This window comes from Aulostomus chinensis, chromosome 12 (genome assembly GCF_037954235.1).
Source record: "Aulostomus chinensis isolate RoL2024-O1b breed Wild chromosome 12, RoL_Achi_v1.0, whole genome shotgun sequence".
Classification (NCBI taxonomy): Eukaryota; Metazoa; Chordata; class Actinopteri; order Syngnathiformes; family Aulostomidae; genus Aulostomus; species Aulostomus chinensis.
Genome location: NC_141331.1, coordinates 23,298,361 through 23,320,804, shown reverse-complemented (window position 1 = coordinate 23,320,804; position 22,444 = coordinate 23,298,361). Strand labels below are relative to the sequence as shown.

Below are 22,444 nucleotides of genomic sequence, written 5' to 3'. Positions count from 1 at the left end.
CTTTACACTGTGTTGGCTCTCGATCTCCTCGTGTTTCTGCTGCAGTGCCTGAGCCGTTCGCATGGAGTCCCCAATTGCCTGGTGAGTCTTCAGCAACTCGGAACCGGGACCCTGCAGCCAGGTGACCACCTGAGACAGAGAGACAAGATGCTGTACAAGGACTACATCAAAATGAATACAGATTTCATGTCTTGTCCAGTGAATTTGCAAAGTGTCAGATGCTATCTGAAATGCAACTGGCTCTACAAGTAAAGGCACCACGTTTGATTCTAGTTAGAATTAAAAAGGAACAAGCCTGTGTATGCACAAATGGTCTGCAAAGTATATTTCAGTCAAAATTTACTGTCAGATTCTGGGTCAGAAAGTGTGAACTCAGTGAAAGTTCAGCAACTATGATCTTTTTTTTTCATCAAAATGAAAAGCATTTTGCATCCGTCACAACTCTAGCTCATGCCAGCATTTTCTCCACAGCCACCACATTCAAGCCTGCTGAGAATTGTAGTATTTCAAGTACTCTGCCAAATCAATATGGTGGAAAAACCCTACAATTTATAAGACACCAAACTGAAATAATTCAAAGTGATGTTAAGAACATAAATAACTATAAAAGGAAAATCTCAAAATTGTAGTCACAAATATGATACTAGATCTAAACACACTTCTCATAATGAAACTATAGTGACTTTAGTTGGACTGTCTCAACCAAATAAATACACATGTATCTAAACCCATATCTCGTAATTGTAATACACTCAACCAAAATGTCAAATTGTGAGATGTCAAATAAAATCAGAAATGGCCCCACTGCCATCATCAGTGACAGTGAGTTGTAAAAATACTGTAGGTAAAATTGGTGAAGTGCCTCTCTCTTGTGAAATCTCCTGGAAATGAATTTAAGTCACTCTAATATCTTCTGAAGTGGTGGAAACACCACAGCGTGTGTGTGTGTGTGTGTGTGTGTGTGTGTGTGTGTAAAGGAATGTTCACGACTTTGTTCAGTACCAGGGAAGAAAACAGAGAGTGGAGCTGAAACCATGCGTGTATCTGTGCGCAACTCTTATGATCATTGTATTTATCAGGTCATTGGTGACTTAAAGACACACATACACACTGTGTGATTCAGAATTAGGCCATCCCCCCACCCTGAAATCCTCAAGGCTACCGACCAATATGCTGAGGTTACCATGGCAACCTCAGGCTCATCTCCAAATCAGTGACATTATTCTTCAGCCTGAATTCTCTCTTCATGTTCCACTATCAAACTAAAAAGAATAATGTCCATAACATGTCTACATAAAAAGTGCAAAAACAAAAAAAAAAACGTAAATCATCCCTAAGCTTAAAAACAAGAAATTCTACCAGTAACTTAATCAAACTTTTAAAAATCTCTTGTATATGGAGAGAGTAACTGAATTCCATCCCTACACCTGTCTGTGTGCCCTACCTGCATGACCTTCGCATGGATCTCATCCAGCTGGGTGCGTTTGTTTCGCTGTCGACAGAGCTCCTGGTATCTGGTGTACTGCTCCCTGAGCGAGTCTAGCAGCTTCATCACTTGAGGTTGAGCCAGCAGCTCCTCTTCCATGGGACGCCAGGCTGGACCTAGAGTTCAGCGCAGTCAAGCCAGCCAGGGTAAAATACTCTCAGATATCTCTTTGTCACTTGTCTTAATGTACAAAATTAATCTGCACGTTACCTTTCAAGACATTAAAAATCGGAGTCCACTCTGTAACGTCAGACTGCTGTTACTTAACAGCCCTGATGGTCTTTGTAGCCCATCATGAAAGAAACATTGATCCATTCTAAATGGGTATTTGGAGCAATGTAGAAATCTGGCATCCATTCAGAATTCACGGCGACAAGTAGGGGGACAGGAGAAGCAACACTTGGTGGCTGGCACTATCAGCTCTGAAAACAGCCTCTACTCATCTTGTTTTCACCAGATTTCAGAATTAGCTGCAGGCATTTGATCCCACTCAGCCACAAGATCAGAGGGATCCTACAGGCACACTGGGTGATAAAGCAGGGCTTGAGACTAATGTAATTAGATCATTTCAATACATAGGCATTTTTTTGTCCTGGTGTTTTGTTTTTTTCCCCCCCTGAAACACTATAGACATAGCTTGTATGTAGGTCTTTGTGACTACAGTTAAATCCCACAGCAAATGGCTGGGTGGATGGGAAAGGTGGTAAAATCATACTGTACATTAATGAAAAAAATTAAATATATTCTGTAAAATCGGTGAAGAGCACAGCTTTGTTCTGTTGCTGCTCATAGTGCTGAACAGGCAAACTAACAAATACAGGCACTAATATGAGTACCTTCAGGAGCAGACATGACAGTGACCTGGCATTACACACGGCCCCGTCCATTCTAAATGTGTTTGTGGGCTTGCTTACTGACCAAGGCATTGTTGATGTTTTCACACGTTGTACTTATTTTAATTTTTTTTTTTTTTTAATTATGGCACTGACAACTTACAACAGACAACAAGGTGGAAAATATCTTGACGTTGACAGTTTGATGGTACCTTTCAGAGAATAATTGAATTTCAGGATGGTTCCATGACAACAACTGAAAAAAAAAAAAAAAAATCTTGACTACCCTGCTCAGGATTTTGACCTCAACCCTATCCAACACCTTTAGGATGGGGTTGAGGTCAAAATCCTGAGCAGGGTAGTCAGGGTCTTCAAAACCACATTAGAAAAAACATCAATCCTAAAAAGACAGGCCACAAGTGTTTGTCGTACTCAACCCACACTCAAAGAAAAAAATGCCATTTTTGGCCAGCAACAGCTGATTTTCTTTCTTTTCTTTTTTGGAATAAGCATTCCAGTTTACTGCTCTTGAAAGAGGGAATTATTTTCCAACAAGCTCCAACATACAAATACCATTATGACATAGTACGAGTATAAGCAAAAGTCACCACCACCACCACAGAAACATATTTGAGTGCACATTCAACATGATATTGGTGTACTGCAGTGGTTAGGAGGGTTCACCTGCAGCACCTTTGACCTCTAAAGGTCCTGTTACAGTGCTACTCTCATACTTTGGCACAGGGTGTAAGCACCAAACTAAAAGCTTCTGACAGGTGTTTGGAAATAGGACCAGTATCCTTGCAAAAGAGGACAAGACCAAAACACGTGTGTCATATTAGCAGGTGACATGTGACATCTATAGCAATTATCAGATTTATAAGCTAGAAAGTATGGAATTGGTAAAGTAAATGCGGTGAAGAACTTTGAATTGTATCAGATTCAGTTGTGAGCAGGAAGTGCTTTCATTCACTCTCATCAATGCACCATTCCAAACTTGATCATACACTCCTGATCAAAATCTTAAGACCAGTTTAAAAATTGCATGAATTTGCATTTTGCACTGTTGGATCTTAGGAAGGTTCTAAGAAGAGCTTCAAAATGCAAAAAGAGGAAATGGGAACAAGAGACCAAAAGTTGAGAGCAGGCAATTTATTGACTGAAATAGGCTGTTGATCAGCTGATCAGAAGTTTAAGAACGCAGCTCAAAAAAACCCCGAAAACCTCCTAAAAAAGAAATTAAAGTGTCAAAAACTGACTCGGTGATGCTCCACCATTATTGTAGATCACTTCAAAAATTTGTTTTGGCATGCTTGATGCAAGTATTTCCAAAAGGCTAGCGGGAATGTTGCTCCAAGTGGTGAAGATGGCTTCACAAAGGCAAGGCAAGGCAATTTTATTTGTAGAGCCCGTTTTCACCAACAGTTTGTCTCAAAGGGCTTCACATGGCATCATAACGACGAAGGAAGGGCTTAAAAAACAAAAAAACGTCTTCAAAAGCCACGTCTCCTTCAACGCCACAAAATTGCCCATTTGGAATTTGCAAGGGAGCACCAAACATGGGACATTCAAAAGGTGGAAGAAAGTTTTATTCTCTGACGAGAAAAAGTTAATCTTGATGCTCCTGATGGCTTCCAGCGTTACTGGCGTGACAAGGAGATGCCACCTGAGATGTTTTCAACGCGGCACATTGGAGGGGGCACCATCTCATCGAACTGTTTTCTTTTGTATTGTAAACTGTTTTCTTGTCTGTAACAACATCTACTGCACGTCTGTCTGTCCTGGGTGAGGGATCCTCCTCTGTTGCTCACCCTGAGGTTTCTCAGATTTTTCCCTGTTAAAAGGGTTTTCTATGGAGTTTTTCCTCAGTCGATGTGAGGGTCTAAGGGCAGAGGATGTCGTTATGATGCCATGTGAAGCCCTTTGAGACAAACTGGTGGTGAAAACGGGCTCTACAAATAAAATTGCCTTGCCTTGCCTTGCCTTTGTGAAGCCATCTTCACCACTTGGAGCAACATTCCCACTAGCCCTTTGGAAATACTTGCATCAAGCATGCCAAAACAATAATGGTGGAGCATCACCGAGTCCGTTTTTGACACTTTAATTTCTTTTTTAGGAGGTTTTCGGGGTTTTTTTGAGCCGTGTTCGTAAACTTCTGATCAGCTGATCAACAGCCTATTTCAGTTAAATTGTTGTTTTCAATAAATTGCCTTTTGGTCTCTTGTTCCCACTTCTTTTTGCATTTTGAAGCTCTACTTAGAGCCTTCTTAAGATCCAACAGTGCATGATGGAAATTCTTGCAATTTTTTAACTGGTCATAAGATTTTGATTAGGAGTGTATTTACCTACACCGAGTTCACCTTCCTTTTTTTTTTAAAATTTTGTCAAGAGAAGCTGTTGACAAGCGAGAAAGCAATATGTATGTTTTGGAAATAAGGCCGCTCTGATTCACAGAGATTTCTAAAACTGAATCAATGACTGAACTTGGAGGTATATTGGGGAAGGAGTTGTTATTTAGCCTAACCCAGTTGAGGACTAGAAAGTATCCGAATATATGTGATTTTGAGAGGGTGAATTTAACACAGAATTATTGAAAGCTGCCAAAAATATTAAAGGTCCTTTATCTTGACAAGACCTAACCTTTGCCATGTAGAAAAAGCATTATCAATGGCTGCAGGAGGAAACAGGTGGTTCTTACAAATGTGACTGTGATTAGATAAATTATGTAAACCCTAATGTTCTTCTAAATTGAAACCATATTCTTAAATTGGAAATCACAATAGGATTAATTTTTAGAATAAAATTAAATTTTTTTGAGCCAGATAGGCAATTTGGACATCAGGAGTGCGAAGAGTGATGTGGAATGGCAGGATTTCGCTTCAAGTGTACACCAGTCCAGTGCTGATTCCTGAATTCATAAAGCAGTTTTGCAAATGTTGGCAGCCCAATAACAGTTTCTTAAATTGGGGAGGGCCAAACCACCCACTGACCTATGTCTTTGCAAGAATTCACTCCAAATCCAAGGAGTTTTTCTATTTCAAATGAAAGAAGAAATATGCGTATCAACTGCAGAAAAAAAAAAGGTTTTGGTACGAAAACTGGTGACTGAAAAGGATATGAAAAAACGTGGAAGTACATTCTTTTTAATGCAATTTAATCACCTTTAAATAAAATCCTTTTAGTTTAAATGGGGGGTCTATTATCAGTAGCCTGAAGAGTATTCTTCTTTCTGTCTAGTATAATTCTGATTGCTAGAAGCGAGGGAGCTCAGACAAAACAAATGCACTTCATTTTGTCAACCATTCCACTGGGATGAGGTGCACCCTCACCTCCTTGTCCTCCTCCTACTCCCCCTCCTCCTCCTCCTCCTCCTCCTCCTCCTCCTCCTTCTGAGCCGTTAAAACGACGCTGCTGCAGTTCAGACAACAATTCATGACCTACAGGCAGAAAGAGCGAGTGGGTTGGTTAGAATTTTTTTTTAGGTCTGTTGTAAAAGCATCTGAAACAATAATGCAGCAGTGTTTGTGTACAAGCAGTTAGCAGAGGGAGGAGGGTGGTACCATGGACAAAGACTCCTTTCACCTCACAACAACACACAGACACAAGTGGCTTAGTCAGCACAGCCGCCCATCATTCATCCTTCCATTTAGCTCCACGTCTTGGTGGCAGAAGAATATATATCTCACACAACACAAATCTGTAAAACCTTTATTACATTTACATGATAATGAGGTAAAGAGAAGAAAGAAGAAGGTGACATTTACCAGTCTGCAGGACAGTCTCTGGGTCAAAGGATGGTAGGAGGGCACAGTCAGCAGATCTGCAGAGGACAACATCAGTAACATCCATGGACTGTTTGAAAACTTAAAACTGCAGCTGTGTACATATCTTTTCAAGGATATATTTTAAGCTTAAAGAAACGGTAGTCAGGAACATTCTGCACTATGAGTAATTTTCAGCCAGATCTCACAGCTAAAGGCCATTTGACATTAAATGTCAGAAACAACTAAAATTATGTATATATTTTGTTGAGAATTTATTTTATTTGTTCCCAGCAGTGTTAAAAACCAACCATCCATAATTTTCATTTTATGGATGCAATAGAGAGAAGTGACAGCGGTCACATGAGTGAGGAGCAGGGACAGTTGTGCTTTAGCACAAGCACAAGGCAACCGGACTAATTGTGAGTACGCTCATTTGTCGAGGTCCACTGATGACATATGAGCACACAAAGAGGTTTGCACAGAAGTATCTAGGCTTAATAATTTAACTCAAATGCTATTTCTGTAAAAAATGTCTCTGGAAAATCTTTTCGGAGCAGTTTTTCAGTAAGCTCGCTAACAGGAGTTAAAGTTATGGGGTTCCCAGTCCCCAGTACTGGCTTTGCTCCTTTACAGGTGATCCAATTTAGCAATTAGCAAAAGAAGAATGATTAGCAGGAACAGAGTGATCTGTATAGTCTCTGTGCTGTAGTGCTCTTCATCGGTGTTCATGATGCCTCTTGTCCAATCAAATTAATTGATTGGAACAAACAGTTGCATGTCCTATCAATTTGTATACTTCACATTCTTGGAACAGAATAGCAGACCCTTGTGATTTGCATCAACTCTTGCACTGTTTCTGTTTGCTTTTTATTAAATCAAAATGAGGAATGTCCATTCTGATCTCAGTCAGCATTGCATATGTATCGTTATTCTTATATCTGCCTCACTGTACCTCGCTTCATTTTGTCCGCTTGTTTTTCCACTTTTCAAAAAACTATTTTACATTCTATTTCATTTACTTTTTTTGTTGTTGTTTTTTTTAAAATCTTTTCTGGGCGACACAGTGGTGCAGCGGTTAGCACTGTCGCCTCACAGCAAGAAGTTTCAAGTCCTGGCTGGAGCTCAGGATCTGTCCATGTGGAGTCTCCATGTTCTCCCTGTGCCTGTGTGGGTTCTCTCTGGTACTCCAGCTTCCTCCCTCAGTCCACAGACATGCAAGTGGGGACTGGGCTAATTGAATATTCTAAATTGATCGTAGGTGTGGCTGTGAGCGTGAATGGTTGCCTGTCTATGTGTGCTGGCCCTGCAATGGACTGGTGACCTGTCAGGGGTGAACCCTGCCTCTCGCCCGAAGGCTGCTGGGATAGGCTACAGCCCCCCCATGACCCTTTACAGGATAAGCAGTGGAAAATGTATAAATGGATGGATACATCTTTTATTAAAGCTGTCACTTTCTTAAAAGGTCACTGTTAACAGATGCAATGCAATTAAACTATTCTAAATTAAGTCAAGCACATACAGTATGTTTTTCTCTCAAGTTTCCTGAGGGATGTTAATTCAGTGTTATCAAATCCAATTGCTTAGGAAAAATCTGACTTAAAAATCCAAACATTTGGGGAATGTACAAGTCCTGATTTTGCTTATTTACTTTTCGCACTCTGGAGATACAGTGAAGGTAGTGCCAGTGAGATCTGTCATAAGAGGTGTTTTTGTTCAACTTCGTCAATAAGCAGCTGCATACTCAAGTATATGTTGCCAATCATGGAATATTTGCCCAACAGAGCGACTGAGATGAAACAGGGGAACTGGCTTGCCCTGATGGACTCTACTTTTCCCTGAGTAGAGTAAGTTGACTAATAATCAAGGAGTGATCACAGCAAGCGTGAAGTGTGCTGTTTTGCCTGCTGACGATAGTATTGTACCTTACAGTAGGCACACTGGACAACAATCTTGAAAGATATGACTCATCAAGTTGGCCTGTTTTTCAAAAATGCAAGGTAAAATTTTGAAAAACTGATATTGACAATTTCTGTATTTTTCAGTGAAGAGGAAGAAAGAGATAACATTTTAAGGCTTGCAATGAGGTCATTGGACTTCATGAATAGAAAAACTCACCAGACCCAAAGGCTTGCTTTAAGTAAAGTTTGGAGTTAAGCTTTGAGGTAAGTCGTAGTGTGTGTGTGTGTGTGTGTGTGTGTGTGTAAATATACGCACTTGTCCTTCTCCACTGAGCTGCTCTTGTCACCGTCATTGATTATTGACAACTCATCCAGGAGTGACGTTGACTCTTTGGTGAACTTCTCAAAAACCTGGTACACACAAAAAAAGTCTCACACATGGTGTAACATGGTAACAATTACAAAGTTACACAGACTCAAATCCATGAATATATTCATCAACTAACATTTGAAAAAATTACAAACCAGTCTCTTGTTGAGCCAGTCATTGTGATCATAGTCCAGACTTCCTCCAAAATCGTCCGTCAGTTGAGAGGGTTCAATATATCGGGTCAGCTTATTGGCTGAAACCAGGATCACCTGAGAGACAACACAGATACCAGCACTGAGTTATTTTTTAGTCTGGCTCACATTTATAGTTCATGCTATTATGGAGGCAACAGTTTTCACATCAGTCTCATCAGTCAATGACAAGAACCTCCACAGATTTAATTTTATCAAGTCACATTCTTTATCTCATCATTCAAACTGTAGCTTTTTGATTTGTAATTTTTGAGAAAGAGAGGACACCTTCAAAGGGCAGTTGGCTTGCTAAGACTTTGCATTGAAGTTTAGGCTGGGTTTAGACTAAGTGTAATCCTTTCAAATTTGATATTAAGAGCAAATTCAAAGAATTGAAAGAGAAGGTCTTTGCAGTGTGTGGGTGGGACAAAAATAAAATCCTGGTCAATTTTTGATAGAAGATTTTGAGGAGGCAGGAGTAACTCTGTGAATACCTCAGTTAAGGAATCATGGGGCTAAAAACTGGGATGAGGCACTTAGATGTAACTGGGTAATACAAGTCAAGTCAATTGTATTTCTATAGTGCCAAATCACAACAAAAGTTACTTCATGACACTTTACAAGTAGAGCAAGTCTAGTACCACACTCCTTCAGTGAATTTACACCCAACTATTCTCCATCAGCAAGCACATCCTGCAACAGCGGCACGAAAACCTTCCTTTTAACAGGCAGGAACGTCGAGCAGACCCAGGCTCAATGGGGACAGCCTTCTGCTTTGACCGGTTGGGGGGAAAGAGAGCAGGAGATTGGGGCAGAGACAAAGACAGATAATGGAGGAAAAAGATATACATAAGGAAAGAGAGAGACAGAGATAAAGAGTGATAAAGGGAAGAGACTGATGGACAGACAAGGACATGAGCAGGTGGAGCTACGGGTGGCAGCTTGAGCCTCTTCAGGTCTGCAGCCTCCTCCAGCAGCACCCGAGATCTGGGATGCGGGGAAGCACAAAGGCTCCGGAGAAGAAGATGAGTTTGTAACACATATGAGTATGATTTATATATAACACATATAGGAGGACAGAGAGGAAAGAGAGGAGGAGAGAGAAGCCCAGTACACCAGTGCCGAGATCCCCAGCAGCCTAAGCCTATAGCAGCATATCTAAGGCCAGCCGAAGCAGCCCAACTATAAGCCTGATCAAAAAGGAAGGTCTTAAGTCTGCTCATGAAGGTAGAGAAGGTGTCTGCATCCTGGACCAAAACTGATGGTTCCACAGGAGGGGAGCCTGATAGCTGAAGGCTCTGGCTCCCATTCTACTTTTAGAAACTCTAGGAACCACCAGTAACCCTGCATCCTGGGAGCGAAGGGTTCTAGCTGGATAATAAGGGACTATGAGCTCTGTCAGGTATGAAGGAGCCTGACTGTTGAGGACTTTGTATGTTAGAAGGAGAATTTTGAATTCTATTCTGAATTTGACAGGGAGCCAATGCAGAGAGGCCAGTACAGGAGAGACGTGGTCTCTTCTACTAGTTCTCGTCAACACACTGGCAGAAGCATTTTGGACCAGCTGGAGAGTCTTTAGGGATTTATTGGTGCAGCCTGATAGGAGAGAATTGCAGTAATCCAGCCTGGAAGTGACAAAACCATGGACTAGTTTTTCTGCATCTTTTTGAGACAGGATGTGTCTGATCTTAGCGATGTTACAGATGAAAGAAAGAAGTCCTAAAGAATTGCTTAATGTGGGAGTTAAAGAACAGATCCTGATCAAAGAGAACTCCTAGGTTCCTTACGGTAGTACTGGGGGCCAGGGTGATGCCATCCAGGGTCCCCATCTCATTAGATAGGGTGTCTCAAAGGCGTTTTGGGCCCAGCACAATAACTTCAGTTTTGTAAGAGTTTAATAAAAGGAAATTATGGGTCATCCATGTTTTTATGTCCTTTAGACAGGCCTCCAGTTTAGTCAGCTGATTTGTCTCATGTGGTTGGATTGATAAGTACAGCTGCGTGTCGTCTGCATAGCAGTGAAAATTAATTGAGTGTTTCCTAATAATGTGAACAAGAGGAAGCAGGTATAGGGTGAAGAGGACTGGTCCAAGCACAGAGCCTTGTGGAGCACCATAAGTGACTGTAGGGGTTTCAGAGGAATTATCATTAGTGAGTACAAACTGAGATCAACCTCGTAAATATGACGTAAACTATTTTAGTGCAGTTCCTTTAATGTCAATGACATGTTCCAGTCTCTGGAGAACGTGGTCAGTGGTATCAAACACTGCGCTAAGATCTAATAAGACCAGCACAGAGACGAGTTTCCTCATCTGATGCTAGTAGGAGGTCACTGGTAACTTTGACTAGAGTTGTTTCAGTACTATGATGAACCCTGAAACCTGACTGGAAATCCTCTAATAAGTGGAGAAAATCACACAGCTGTTTAGCAACTGCTTTCTCCAGAATTTTGGAAAGAAAAGGAAGATTTGATATTGGTCTATAGTTGGCCAAAACTTCTGGATCCAGGTTTACTTTTTGAGAAGGGGTTTAAATTACTGCCACTTTAAAGGACTGTGGGACATAACAAGATAACAGTGACACATTGATCGTATCTAAGAGGGAGGTGCTAACGAAGGGTAGAGTCCTTAAGTAGCTTGGTTGGGATGGGGTCTAGAAGGACTGGACTGTTTAGAGGAGGAAATTGTTGTACTAACCTCATGAAGGCTAATAGGAGAAAAACGATCAAAGTCTATGTCTGGTCCTACAGCTGCCTCCAAGGTTTCTGGGGTTATAGGTGCCATGTTGTCAGCTGATGGCAGGAGGAGGTGAATTTTCTCTCTAATAAGTAGAATTTTGTCTTTGAAGAAGTCCAAGAAATTTTTGCTCCCAAGGGAAACAGGAATACTTAGTTGAATAGAGCTGTGGATCTCTGTCAGTCTGGCTACAGTACTGAAGAGGAACCTGGGGTTGTTCTTGTGTTTCTCTATTAATGCTGAGTTGTAGGCTGCTCTAGTTTTACGAAGGGCTTTCTTATAGCTTTTAAGGCTGTCTTGCCAGACTATATCTGACTCCTCCAGTTTGGAGGATATAAATACTGGATATAAACTCTGAGAATTCATATAAGTATTCAGAGTTAGGACCAGGAGGGCAGTACACAGTAATAAATAAAAGGGTGGCCGGAAGGCTGGATGAGACTATAAACTGAGAATCAGGCTTTCAAATGCATTGAAACTTATTTGGGGTTTGGAATTCATTAGTAAACTTCAGTCAAAAATGGCAGCATCTCTCTACCTCCTCTGCAACAGCCTCAAGGAATATGAGTGTTAATGTGACTGGAAGGAGTCCATTCATTTAGACTAACATACTCATCATCACGCAGCCAGGTTTCAGTGAGACAGAGCAGGTCAATACAATTGTCAGATATCAATTCATTTACCAATTCAGTTTTTGGCATCAGAGATCTGATAATTAATAGTCCACATCTAATTTTTAGAATTTTTGGAGTTAATTTAGTGGTTGTGTTAATTTTGATTACGTTTTTCCTATTGACTCTCTTCAAGTAGCATTTGAGTGAATAAACTGATGTGGTTGGGGGAAAAGACACAGCCTCAATGGAGTTTTGGGTGAGTCACTGCCCTAGTGGAAGCGCAGAGAAGCGTGTAAGACAGCAGCTTTGCCCCTTGGTCTGAACTCTGGGTTGTCAGGGTTTTGGTACTATAATAAAATGGGCCATATTTCTAGAAATGAGAGCTCTGTCCAACATGGGATGCCGTCTCTCCTAATCAGACCAGGTCTCCCCCAGAAAGTTTTCCAATTTATGAAGCCTACTTGGTTTGCTGGACATCAACTCGACAGCCAGCGGTTGAACGAAGACGTGGCAAAACATGTCTCAATATAAATTTTTTTGACCTCCAACTGGTGTAGTAAGATGTTATTACCATCCACGTGAATAACGATTTTATCATATTTATGTTTACTTTTAGCCAGCAGTTTAAATTTGACTCGACGTCGCCCGCTTTGGCCCCTGGAATACACTTGACTGTGGTCACCAGTGTCACTAATTTCACGTTTTTCAGAATGGAACTTCCAATTACTAGAGTTGTTTTCTCAGTGGATGTGTTGCCAAGTGGGGAGAACCTATTAGAAAAGTGAAGCAGTGGTTGGTCACTGACAGTAGGCTTCTGCTTAGAACTATACTTCTTTCGCACAGTCACCCAGCCGTCCTAGTTTCCCAGCTGCTGAAGAGCTGCCGGGGGAGCGCAAGTCAGGGCTAAGCTAGGAGCTAAGCTAAGGTGGTCTGCACCAGCTACCGGGGACTGGCTAGCTCTTGCGTGTAATTGTTTGGATCCACCGGTGTGGAACCACTGCAGATCCAATTCAACCTCGCTAAGCCTCGCCTCCAACGTTAAAAACAAATTACATTAAACACTTTGATCAGTATCACTAAGGGAGGCAGAGTAGTAACTAAACATGTGGCACACTGAGCAGGAGAGAGGACAACGAGAGGGGGAAGCTATCGTTAGCTTAGAGAGGACAGTTTACAATGCAAAGACTGTCGCTACAAGACAGATGGTCTTTTAAACTTCGGCAAAATAAAGCAAATAGGTATGTAGTTATGGTAGGTAATTAGTCAACAAAATAAGGAATTAGCAGGGATGATCAGACTTCAGCTACTGCAATGATGCAAGGCACTACATTCAGCAATACACAGAAACGGGAAGTGAAGTCACACGCTTACCGCAATGCAGGTAGAGAGGAATAATACATTATGGATATTTTATACAGACATATGTGTGACTTTAAAACCAAACAAAACAAATAAATCAGAAATTAAAATCAGCTGTATTATAAACATTTCAGCATTTAATGAAAATAATTATTTTATGCTGCATTCTTTTTTGAAAAAAATGAAATAAGTAGGTCACAATACACAAACACTTTACATGACCTCAATATATGCTCCTCACTTCAAAAGTTTACTAAACCTGCTTTAAAAGGAGACATTTTGGCACATTTGAAACCCTGTATTTTTCTGGGACTTCCTACAGTAGCTTTACTTTTAAAACATCCTCATTTATCTTAAGCCAGACATTTCTGCAGCCCCTCAGTTCATTCTGTGTGAAACAAGCCTTTTCAGCTCCCGTCTATTTAACCACCCACCCCCGCCCCCAAATGACCTACTTTCTTCTCATTGGCCAGCTTACAGAAGCCTGCCAAGGGGCAGTATTCGTCATTCATCGCCATGCTGTGCCTGGGGCAAAAAAATGCATAAAGCTAACAATGAACGCACAAAACCTAGCTTTGTTCAAAGTAGTCTGATACCACGTATACTAATTTATTTTTTTTTATATGCGTTTACCTCATTATTTAAGGAAGTCGCCATAGTTGCCATTGAGAGAATTTTGGGGGGGGGGGCAAAAGGTATAACTTGTTCACTCAGTTAAGTTATTTTGAGGCTACAAGATTTAATTTGTTAAAACAACTGCTTCAATGTTCTTTACCTTATGGCCTAAAGCTCAAGCTTTGAAACACAACAAAGATCTTTGTTCACGAGATAAACTGCTCCTTCATACTTCCAGAGAAGAACTCATTCTAAATCTGTATATAGTGTTGAGTGCTCATCCATTTTCTCTTCAATGAAAGAGACATTCACAACTGTCTGTGCTTTTGACTGTTAAATCATGCCATAATAAAGCACTATGGAACACTTTTTATAGATTACAGTCAGATAGACAAATGGTAGTGGGCCTCTGTTCCGGTTGTCACTGCACCAGGTGGCATATTAGATCCAGCTCGGTTTATATTTCAGACCACATTTTAGAGCAGTTGTATGACACACACCCTGCTTTGATATCCACACATAGTTTAGATAGCCATAGTTAAGATGACTCACATTTGAAGACCTCCCATCTAGCAGCTGTGTGTGGTGTCAAGGTTACCATAATGTAAAAAAATAAATCAAAAATAATCCTCTTAACCTTAAACGGCAAACTACATTCGAGTAAAGAAAAATAATGAAACATTAATTACAAAAACAGATATGAATTGAATATTTGTGAGATGTTAAATAAAACTAAACAAGGTGTATTAAACAAATGAGGAGTCTTCTTTCGGTGAGCAGACAGCCCTGACAACACTAGCTTTACCAAACCCCCTCTGCTCCCCAATATGCCATCCAGTTGGCTGTCCTTAAGGGGTTTTCCATCATAGGAACTTTCTGGCTTTCCTTTTGGTTGCACTCACACTTGGCCTGGATTCCTTACCAAGCTGAAGCAGAGCCCCCCTCCCCCCCTCCCCACTCCCCCACTGGCCTGCGCTCTTATTGCTCCAGGCCTGACCTGGCCAGAGCACGCCCATGTAATGACTGAGCTTTATACGAAACCCTGACACTTGATCAGAAATCTTGAAGGTCAAGATTTATTCTGTGTTACAGGACAATTGCAGTAATATTGTGTAAGTGGGATGGGAGAGAAAGCTCACTGCCATGTCAGTTTTCAGTGAAACCCACTATAGACACTGTTCTGAAAGGTGACAAGTATGTACCCTGAAAACTTAAGGTTTGCTGCAGGTTTTAACATTCAGCCAATGACTGGCAGAAGATAAGCAACACTGCTTGATGTATATTTCGACATAAATTATGCTCCCTCTGTTAAGAGTTTGCATTCTCGCTGTATGTACATCTGAAATGGGCCACTGTAAATATTCTGCTCCTGTGCTAAAACAAATCCAACTATACTGTCCTGAAGTCCATCTCCTCAGAGCAAGCCTTAACACAGTGATCACAAAAACATAAACTGAGCTTTGGGGACACTTGGGCACAGTACAAAATGCAAAGTCTTAGTAGGCTACTATGGCACCCCAATAAGACCCACTTCAGGGACATTTTTGGAGGAGAAATAAGTACTTCTGAGAAGCCTGAAAAATGCCAAAGTGGGTTGGGGACTGTAGCTGCACAGCAGTCAATCCATCCACTTCTAACTGCCATTGTTTTGGCGCACTTGGAGATGTAGGGGGTCGAAAGCTGTCACAAGATTATGATGTTCCCTCACTGACTCACATCGACAAAGTTCCTTCAACCTAATGACTGCAGTAAGGTTGGAAGCGCTGTTTAGTCATCTGCTCTAGTAAAAGTTTGCATCACCTGATGATTATGAAGAGTTCTTGTGGTGGCAAACCACCTATGGAAACGTTCTCACATGTTACGTTGGCTGCAGTGCCTTCAGTTTGACATATTCTCACCTTTTAAAAGCCTTTATCTTTATAAAGGGTTTCAAGTTCCAATAAAAAAATGTAACTCAAAAAAAGTCATTGTAACTGATAATAGGTGACTAACACACTGATTCTGTGAAACTGATTTTTTTTTTTTTTAAAAACAAGGCTAATTTTATTCTTTCAAAGTTTAATGCCGTTGCAATCCTACTAGGCAGATAGTGTCATCTCATATTTCTATAAAAACCTGAGGGTGTAATAATGGCCAAATGTGCTATGCAGGCACGGATTAAATGTCACTGCAATTGTGATGTAAAGCTTTTCTTTGTTCAACTCTAAGTTTCAGACTTTAAGTGCCCTTGACCCTGAACATACCAACAAGGAGGGTTGTCTAGACTTCTGCTGCTCTCAGTACAGGATTTTTAGGAAAAAATAATAAATTAATGGGGACTGTGAATCTTTCTGCAGCAAATTTCAAGTCACTTAAGGTTCTCCAAAATGCTTTAATTACCATGGCAACAACCATGGAGCCAACATGGCTGCAGAAATCTGGGTCACAGTGATGACTGATCTCTGTCAGTAGAAACATCTGTTATGAAGGAAGCTGTCTGAAAATCTCTCAAACACACTTAAATCTTTGTGACTCTAAACCTTGTTTTAGTCCTTACCCTCAAACAAAACTGAACATGACTTAGGTTTCAGCAGCTGCTCTGAGGGTGGCTAATGATGCTCAAGGTCATTACACCAGGCACAGTTTCTCCATCTGACGCAAGGCCGCACAATTCAGGGCTGTGTGTTTGTTCTTAACTAAGATTTTCTCACAAGGACAAAAATAAAAGAATCACACTGTTTTTATTTTTAAGGTTTCGAATTTATAGTCACTACAATCTTGCCTTCCACAGGGTGGGACATTTAATATGTCAATATTTATTATATGGATATTTATGGAAATAATGCATGATTTATTTGAAAATAAATGTAACCAATAGAGCATTTTTCATCCATCCATTTTCTATGGCTTATCCTGTTAAGGGTCCTGGGGGCACTGGAGCCAATCCAATCTACCTTCTGGTGGGAGGCAGGGTACGCTCTGGATGGGTTACCAGTCCATCACAGGGCCAACACATACAGACGACCATTCGCTCCCACAGCCCTATCTAGGGTCAAATAAGAGTATGCAATTAACCTTGTCCCCTCTTGCATGTCTTTGGACAGTCATCAGCGACATTGCCTTGGCAACTAGTTATCTCTCATCAGAACTGCTCCCATTATACCTGGAAATTGCCTGAGGCAGTTCAGCAGTAAGCAGCAGCTGGCAGACTCACCTCAAACCCTAGGCGATCTTTCTCCTTCCAGAAGCAAAAGTGTGTCACCTTCTTATCCCAGAATTCATCTGGCTTCACCACACACACCAGCGACACCTCAGCTGGGATCACGTTCTGAAACAGTATCAGAATTAACTTTTAAACATCCTGCCTAAGCATCACATTCATTTATGTTGTTATTGGGACCCATATTGTCTTACATGGGTCTGGGGGGCTTGGAAAACCTGAACCTTTGTACCTGCAACATGAGCACCACGGTCTTTACAATGTTCCACTGAGACTTGCGTCCATCCACGATGACAGTGAACCCACGGGCCTTACACTTCTCACTAGGAGAGAGGGGAAGCTTTTTTCTTTAACAAGAATATTATTCTATGATCACACACACTTGCATGTACATAGAATGTTAGCTGTCCATCCAAATGGACTTAACATTAATAAAAAGAAGTTGGTTTTCTTTTTCTTGCCAGGATTTGTCTTCACATGTATTCATGTACATTGGCAATCAATCAAATGTTATACAAAAGTGGAATGTTGTGTTCAAAACATGAAGCAAATTCTTGCATGAGCCATTTTCACACAAAAGCAATGGAAAGATGCATTTTTGTGCCAGGTGGCATGATGCGATTTTGAATTTGGGGAAGAGGTAGGACATGTCAGACTTATTCTACGCTAGCTAAGTGTACCCTTGCAGACAGACCATACAGAGTTTACTTTGCACAAATCTGCATAATTACAAAGTATTTCTTTTTAAGATCAGAGATTGTCATCCTGTCACCTATGATCCAGACACAGCAGTTGCAACCTTGAGATAGCTGTGAAATTCACAGACCAAGCTATGCATACCTCCAGACAATGGGTTTTTTTCCTTTTAATTTGAACCTTTACTTAGTTTCTCAGTGAGTGTAATTCAAGCTAAATCATCACATTCACAGTCCTACAATCACACCGCAATGGTGCTCAGCACAACCACAGTCTGCTCTGTGGAAACTGGAGCAGTTGGTGTTAAGGGCCTTGCTCATGTGCAGCTGGATGCAGTTTCTAGTTTTCAAACGCATCAAACATGTACAAGGCAGTGAAATGCGTATTTGCCATGGTTGATGACTTCAAGTTACACTGTATGATCTACACAAAAGTGAACCTATGAAACTGTGCTCTCCAAAGTCATGACATCAGTATTCACATCATGAAGTGAAGCGAGTACAGAGACTTTAGTGTAGGTACACTAAAGTCAAAATCAAACTCTTTTCAGGCATTTTCAAAGTACAAGCTTTTCCAGATCTCAAAAATAAATCACTAAATATCAAAAGTTTTGATCAAAATCAACAAAGTCCAGCAGCTTTTTCAATGGCATTGTGTTCCTCAAAGTCTTGGTGTTTTATACCTTTCCTTACACACAGTTTATTTTTTCCAATAAGGGTAAACCCCTTTTTCCAAAAACAGACTGATTCTGTTTCCATTCCAAGTAGGTTAGAGTTGTCATTTTTTCTGCACGACATGTTTGAAGTCACATTGCAGTCGCCACATCAGCAAGAAAGTTGGTGTCAAAACACGACAGGAGTGCAGAATTTTGGGCTTAAATACAGTCTATTGTAGTTGTGGTAAAGGCATTACAGAGGAAACCAGCCCATTTTTAATAATCAACAACAACGGAATAGATATGTGGTGTGGGGTGTGGCCAGTGGAAAGGCGGCTTTAATGGTGTCATTCTTGAGGGATTCTAACCCTTTTTTTTTTTAATCAGATCTAAAAAGGTTAAACTTTGCAGAAATTCTATGAAAAAAAATGGTATCAAACCCAAAATATGTTGCTACACATAATAAAACATAAGTGTGCATGGAAAGGTCCATCATATACAGCAGGTCCATTATAATGGTCCAAGTACTTATGCCTTCAAAACTTTAAAAGCTTAAACAGACACCAAACCAAAACACATTTGTGGTCTATAATGTTGACCTGCTATCTCCCCAGCTGTTACAAATGGAAATTATGATAAACTTTAATTATTCTTTAAACTTCTAACAGTAGACCTGAAAACACTGGTTTCTAACATGAGAACAAATATCACCAATGGCTCTTCAGTGAAATGTTCACATCTTTATATGTATGTGTGTAATGTGTACCTAGGGATGCTGAGCAGGTAGTCAAGGGTAGCGCTGAGCTCCTCCATACTGGTTTGATCTGAACTCAGCGGGATGGTCAAGATCAGACCACTGCGCCGGTCTTTGCCCCCTAAGCAGAAAGAGAGGGATGGAAAAGAGACAGTTAGAAAGATGCATTTAACCTTCAGGTGAGGACTTAGAGGTTAATGGTATGGTTAAGTGAGTTGGGTGTGTGTATACCTGACAAAAAGGCCAGTTTCTTTTTGAGAATCGGGAGTATGGTGGTTGCTTCCATGGTAACTTTGGACATCTGTAAACACATATTAATCAGGATATTGATATGATTACTAGCTACAATGCACCACTTAATAAAGGTAATCCTGATAACCACATCACTTAATCGCCCACATCTCACAGGTGCATAGGCTCAAACTGGAACCAGATTATCCAACAGATTCAGATATTAGACGAGTGGATTCAAACACTAGGCCACAGGCTCAGATACTAGCCTGCAGACTCAGATACTAGCCAACAGACTCAGATACTAGCCCAAATACTCAGATAATAGCCAACGAGCCTGCTGACTCTGATAATAGCCAGCAGACTCAGATACTCCCCTACAGACTCAGATACAAGCCCAGAGACATGGACACAAGACCAGAGACACGGATACAAGCATATAGACTCTGATACTGGCCAAAGACTTGGATACTAGCCCGCAGACTGGGATCCTTGCCTGCGAAATCGAATATCAGTCCGTGAACTGGGATACTAGCCCACAGACTCAGATACCAGCTCGCCGACTCGGATGCTGGTCCACAGACTCGGATACTAGCCCACAGATCAGGTACTTGCCTGCAAACTTGAATACTGGCAAACAGACTTAGACGCTCTGCTACAGACTCAGATACAAGCCTAGAGACATGGATACTGGCTCGGAGACATGGATACTAGCCCACAGACTCTGGTATAAGCTCACAGACTCAGATACTCCCCTAGAGACTCAGGTACAAGCCCACACATTCAGACATAAGCCTACATACTCAGATACTAGCCCACAGACTTACATAGCAGCCTGCAGTCTCAGATACTAGCCCAAAGACTATGATACTAGCCAGACTTGGATACTAGTCATTGATTCTGCTGGGAAATAGGACTTCGAACAATATCACAGTTGTTTAAAACTTTCACCGAAATATTGTTCTATAAACATTTTAACCCTGTCCTTAAGTTCTCTCATAAGCTCTGTACTCTAAATATGCTAAACTATTAAAGGCAAGGTATTAACCAAATGAACCCTTCAAGCAAGAATCAGTGAGAGATTCTAAATGTTGATTTTTGATACACTTTTGCTTATGCCCAGCCCAAACAGATAAAACTGTTACTTCCTTTCAAGGCTGATGTGGCAAAAAATATCTAATAAGAGCCTGAGCACCAATTGCTGGGATGGCCCTACTGAAATAGCAACAGTTTTTATCATTATTCTCATCTGAAATGAATTGCCCTACGAAGACCCAAAAAACATACAAAAACTCATGAAACTTTGGCAGTGTCCTCCAGAACTTTTGGAAAAATTTGCTCATGCAGTGCCATGTGTTTCAACTACATAAACAGAATTCAATTGGCACGTGAAACATTAATAGACCTTAGAAAAATCGATTGGTGGAACGACATCAATCCAACAGTCTACCATTTTGATTGATTTTTGGCGTTTTATTGGAGCCGCACCTGATCAACTCCTCCTTGGTTCTTCATCCGATTCTCTTCTGATTGCGCTTTTAAGGTTTTGTCACACTTGTCAACCCTCTGTAAGACAGCAAGTTACAGAAGTAACTTATATTCATTGTAAATGGTCTCACAACACCCGTTGGTGAAAAGTTATAGCAGACTGTAGATGGATGTCTTCTGTGTGTTCAGCGTGGCTTTGCTTGCAATTGGCAAGGACTAGTTGACCAAAATGTTAAATACTGCTGGGTTTCAGTGATTAATCATTGGTCAATGACCAGGAATTAGTATTAGTATCAACAATAGACCACAACACGTAAACTGGCAGCTTTGTATTGTAAAATTAGGGTTGTTTTTGGTTTTTTCAAAGCGTTCTTTCGACAGCCTACAGCCAGTGTGGTTTGTAGTGGCGCCCCTGAGCAAATCCATGTGTAAAATTTCAGGAAATGGAATGAATAATTCAACATTTTCTAGGGTAGAACCCAAAAAACTACCTGCCAAGTTTATGTCTCGACCACTTTTTCAATCAAACCTCCACCCTTGTTTTTATGGCCTTCAGCTTTTTTCGAATTGTTCATCTGTGCTGCTTTCAAATTGCCAAAAACAGTTTGCTGTTAATTTTAATTCTGTAAGAGGCTTCAATGAGAGGACTTGGACTAATGTTACATCCGCAGTCTTTTTGGCTATTCTGCTAATTTCCAGAGATATTATTTAAACAGTCATAGGTACACATACATCTCTTTTTAACTATCGTTTCGTTCCTCTGGTGACAAGCCAGAGAACCCAGCTGCAGAACTGCATCTTAATCCTCTACCCATCGTCTGCCTGCGGCCTGCCTATAGCTGCAGTGTTAGGACTGCCCGGCCAGGCTCCGTTGGGCTCGGCTTGGTTCGGCTCACCTCACAGACACAATGACCTACATACAGCAGCAGCAGGCTGCGGTTGTTGCGGCTTGAACCTCCTTCACCTCAGTCTCGACAAGCTCACCATCGATAACTTTGAGATCGATCAGCAATAACTACTGATCAGATGGGGATCCTTACCTTTCAGTCAGATCTGCGGCATTCCACTGCTCCGATTCCTTCTCTCTCCTCCCCTCCTCGCAGAATTTACCATTCGATATTTAACCCCCTTTCCATTAAAGACACAGACGAGCTCAGTTATTCGTTCGCTTTGAACAGTGGAAATACACAGATACAGGCGGCGCTGCTCGGGGCTCTGCGCAGTCTCAGTTAAACTCGAGGACGACTGCAACTTCCGCTTAAACCACGTTCAAAATAAAATGCTGACTGATCACTTCTGAACAACATTGTAAGCTGCATATATAAAGTGAAAATAAAAAAATAAATAAATTTCCATTTCATCAATTTCAAGTCTATTGACTTTTACAACAGAAGTTTCCAAATTCCTGCTGCATTTCTGAAACTTCTTGGGATTTTTACAATCCAATGGTATTTTGTTTTTCTATTAGTTCTCTATTTTGTTCTATTAGCCGAGTCTTTCTATTAGTTTCAGTGGTATCTATTAGATTTAATTAAATCCCATTGGGGTGGCATGGT

At 40.9% G+C, this 22,444-nt stretch overlaps 1 protein-coding gene across 2 annotated transcripts in view; it reads right to left on the bottom strand.

The window, feature by feature from the left end:
• Window positions 1-22,124, bottom strand: part of sestd1 (SEC14 and spectrin domains 1) — a 33,704-nt gene extending 11,580 nt beyond the window's left edge. Inside the window, exons 1-12 of one of the 2 annotated variants that reach the window (XM_086220827.1) lie at window positions 21,929-22,124; window positions 20,889-20,966; window positions 19,401-19,470; window positions 19,182-19,290; window positions 17,297-17,387; window positions 17,059-17,172; window positions 8,507-8,620; window positions 8,298-8,392; window positions 6,084-6,139; window positions 5,649-5,756; window positions 1,445-1,602; window positions 7-129 (exon numbers count right to left, since the gene is read on the bottom strand). In XM_086220827.1, coding sequence (XP_086076953.1) covers window positions 7-129; window positions 1,445-1,602; window positions 5,649-5,756; window positions 6,084-6,139; window positions 8,298-8,392; window positions 8,507-8,620; window positions 17,059-17,172; window positions 17,297-17,387; window positions 19,182-19,290; window positions 19,401-19,470; window positions 20,889-20,915 — 1,065 coding nt within the window. In that variant the 5' untranslated portion in view covers window positions 20,916-20,966; window positions 21,929-22,124. The remainder of the gene's footprint in view (window positions 1-6; window positions 130-1,444; window positions 1,603-5,648; window positions 5,757-6,083; window positions 6,140-8,297; window positions 8,393-8,506; window positions 8,621-17,058; window positions 17,173-17,296; window positions 17,388-19,181; window positions 19,291-19,400; window positions 19,471-20,888; window positions 20,967-21,928) is intronic. The other variant, XM_086220828.1, reaches the window with a different exon arrangement.
• Between the last annotated feature and the right edge of the window lie 320 nt (window positions 22,125-22,444).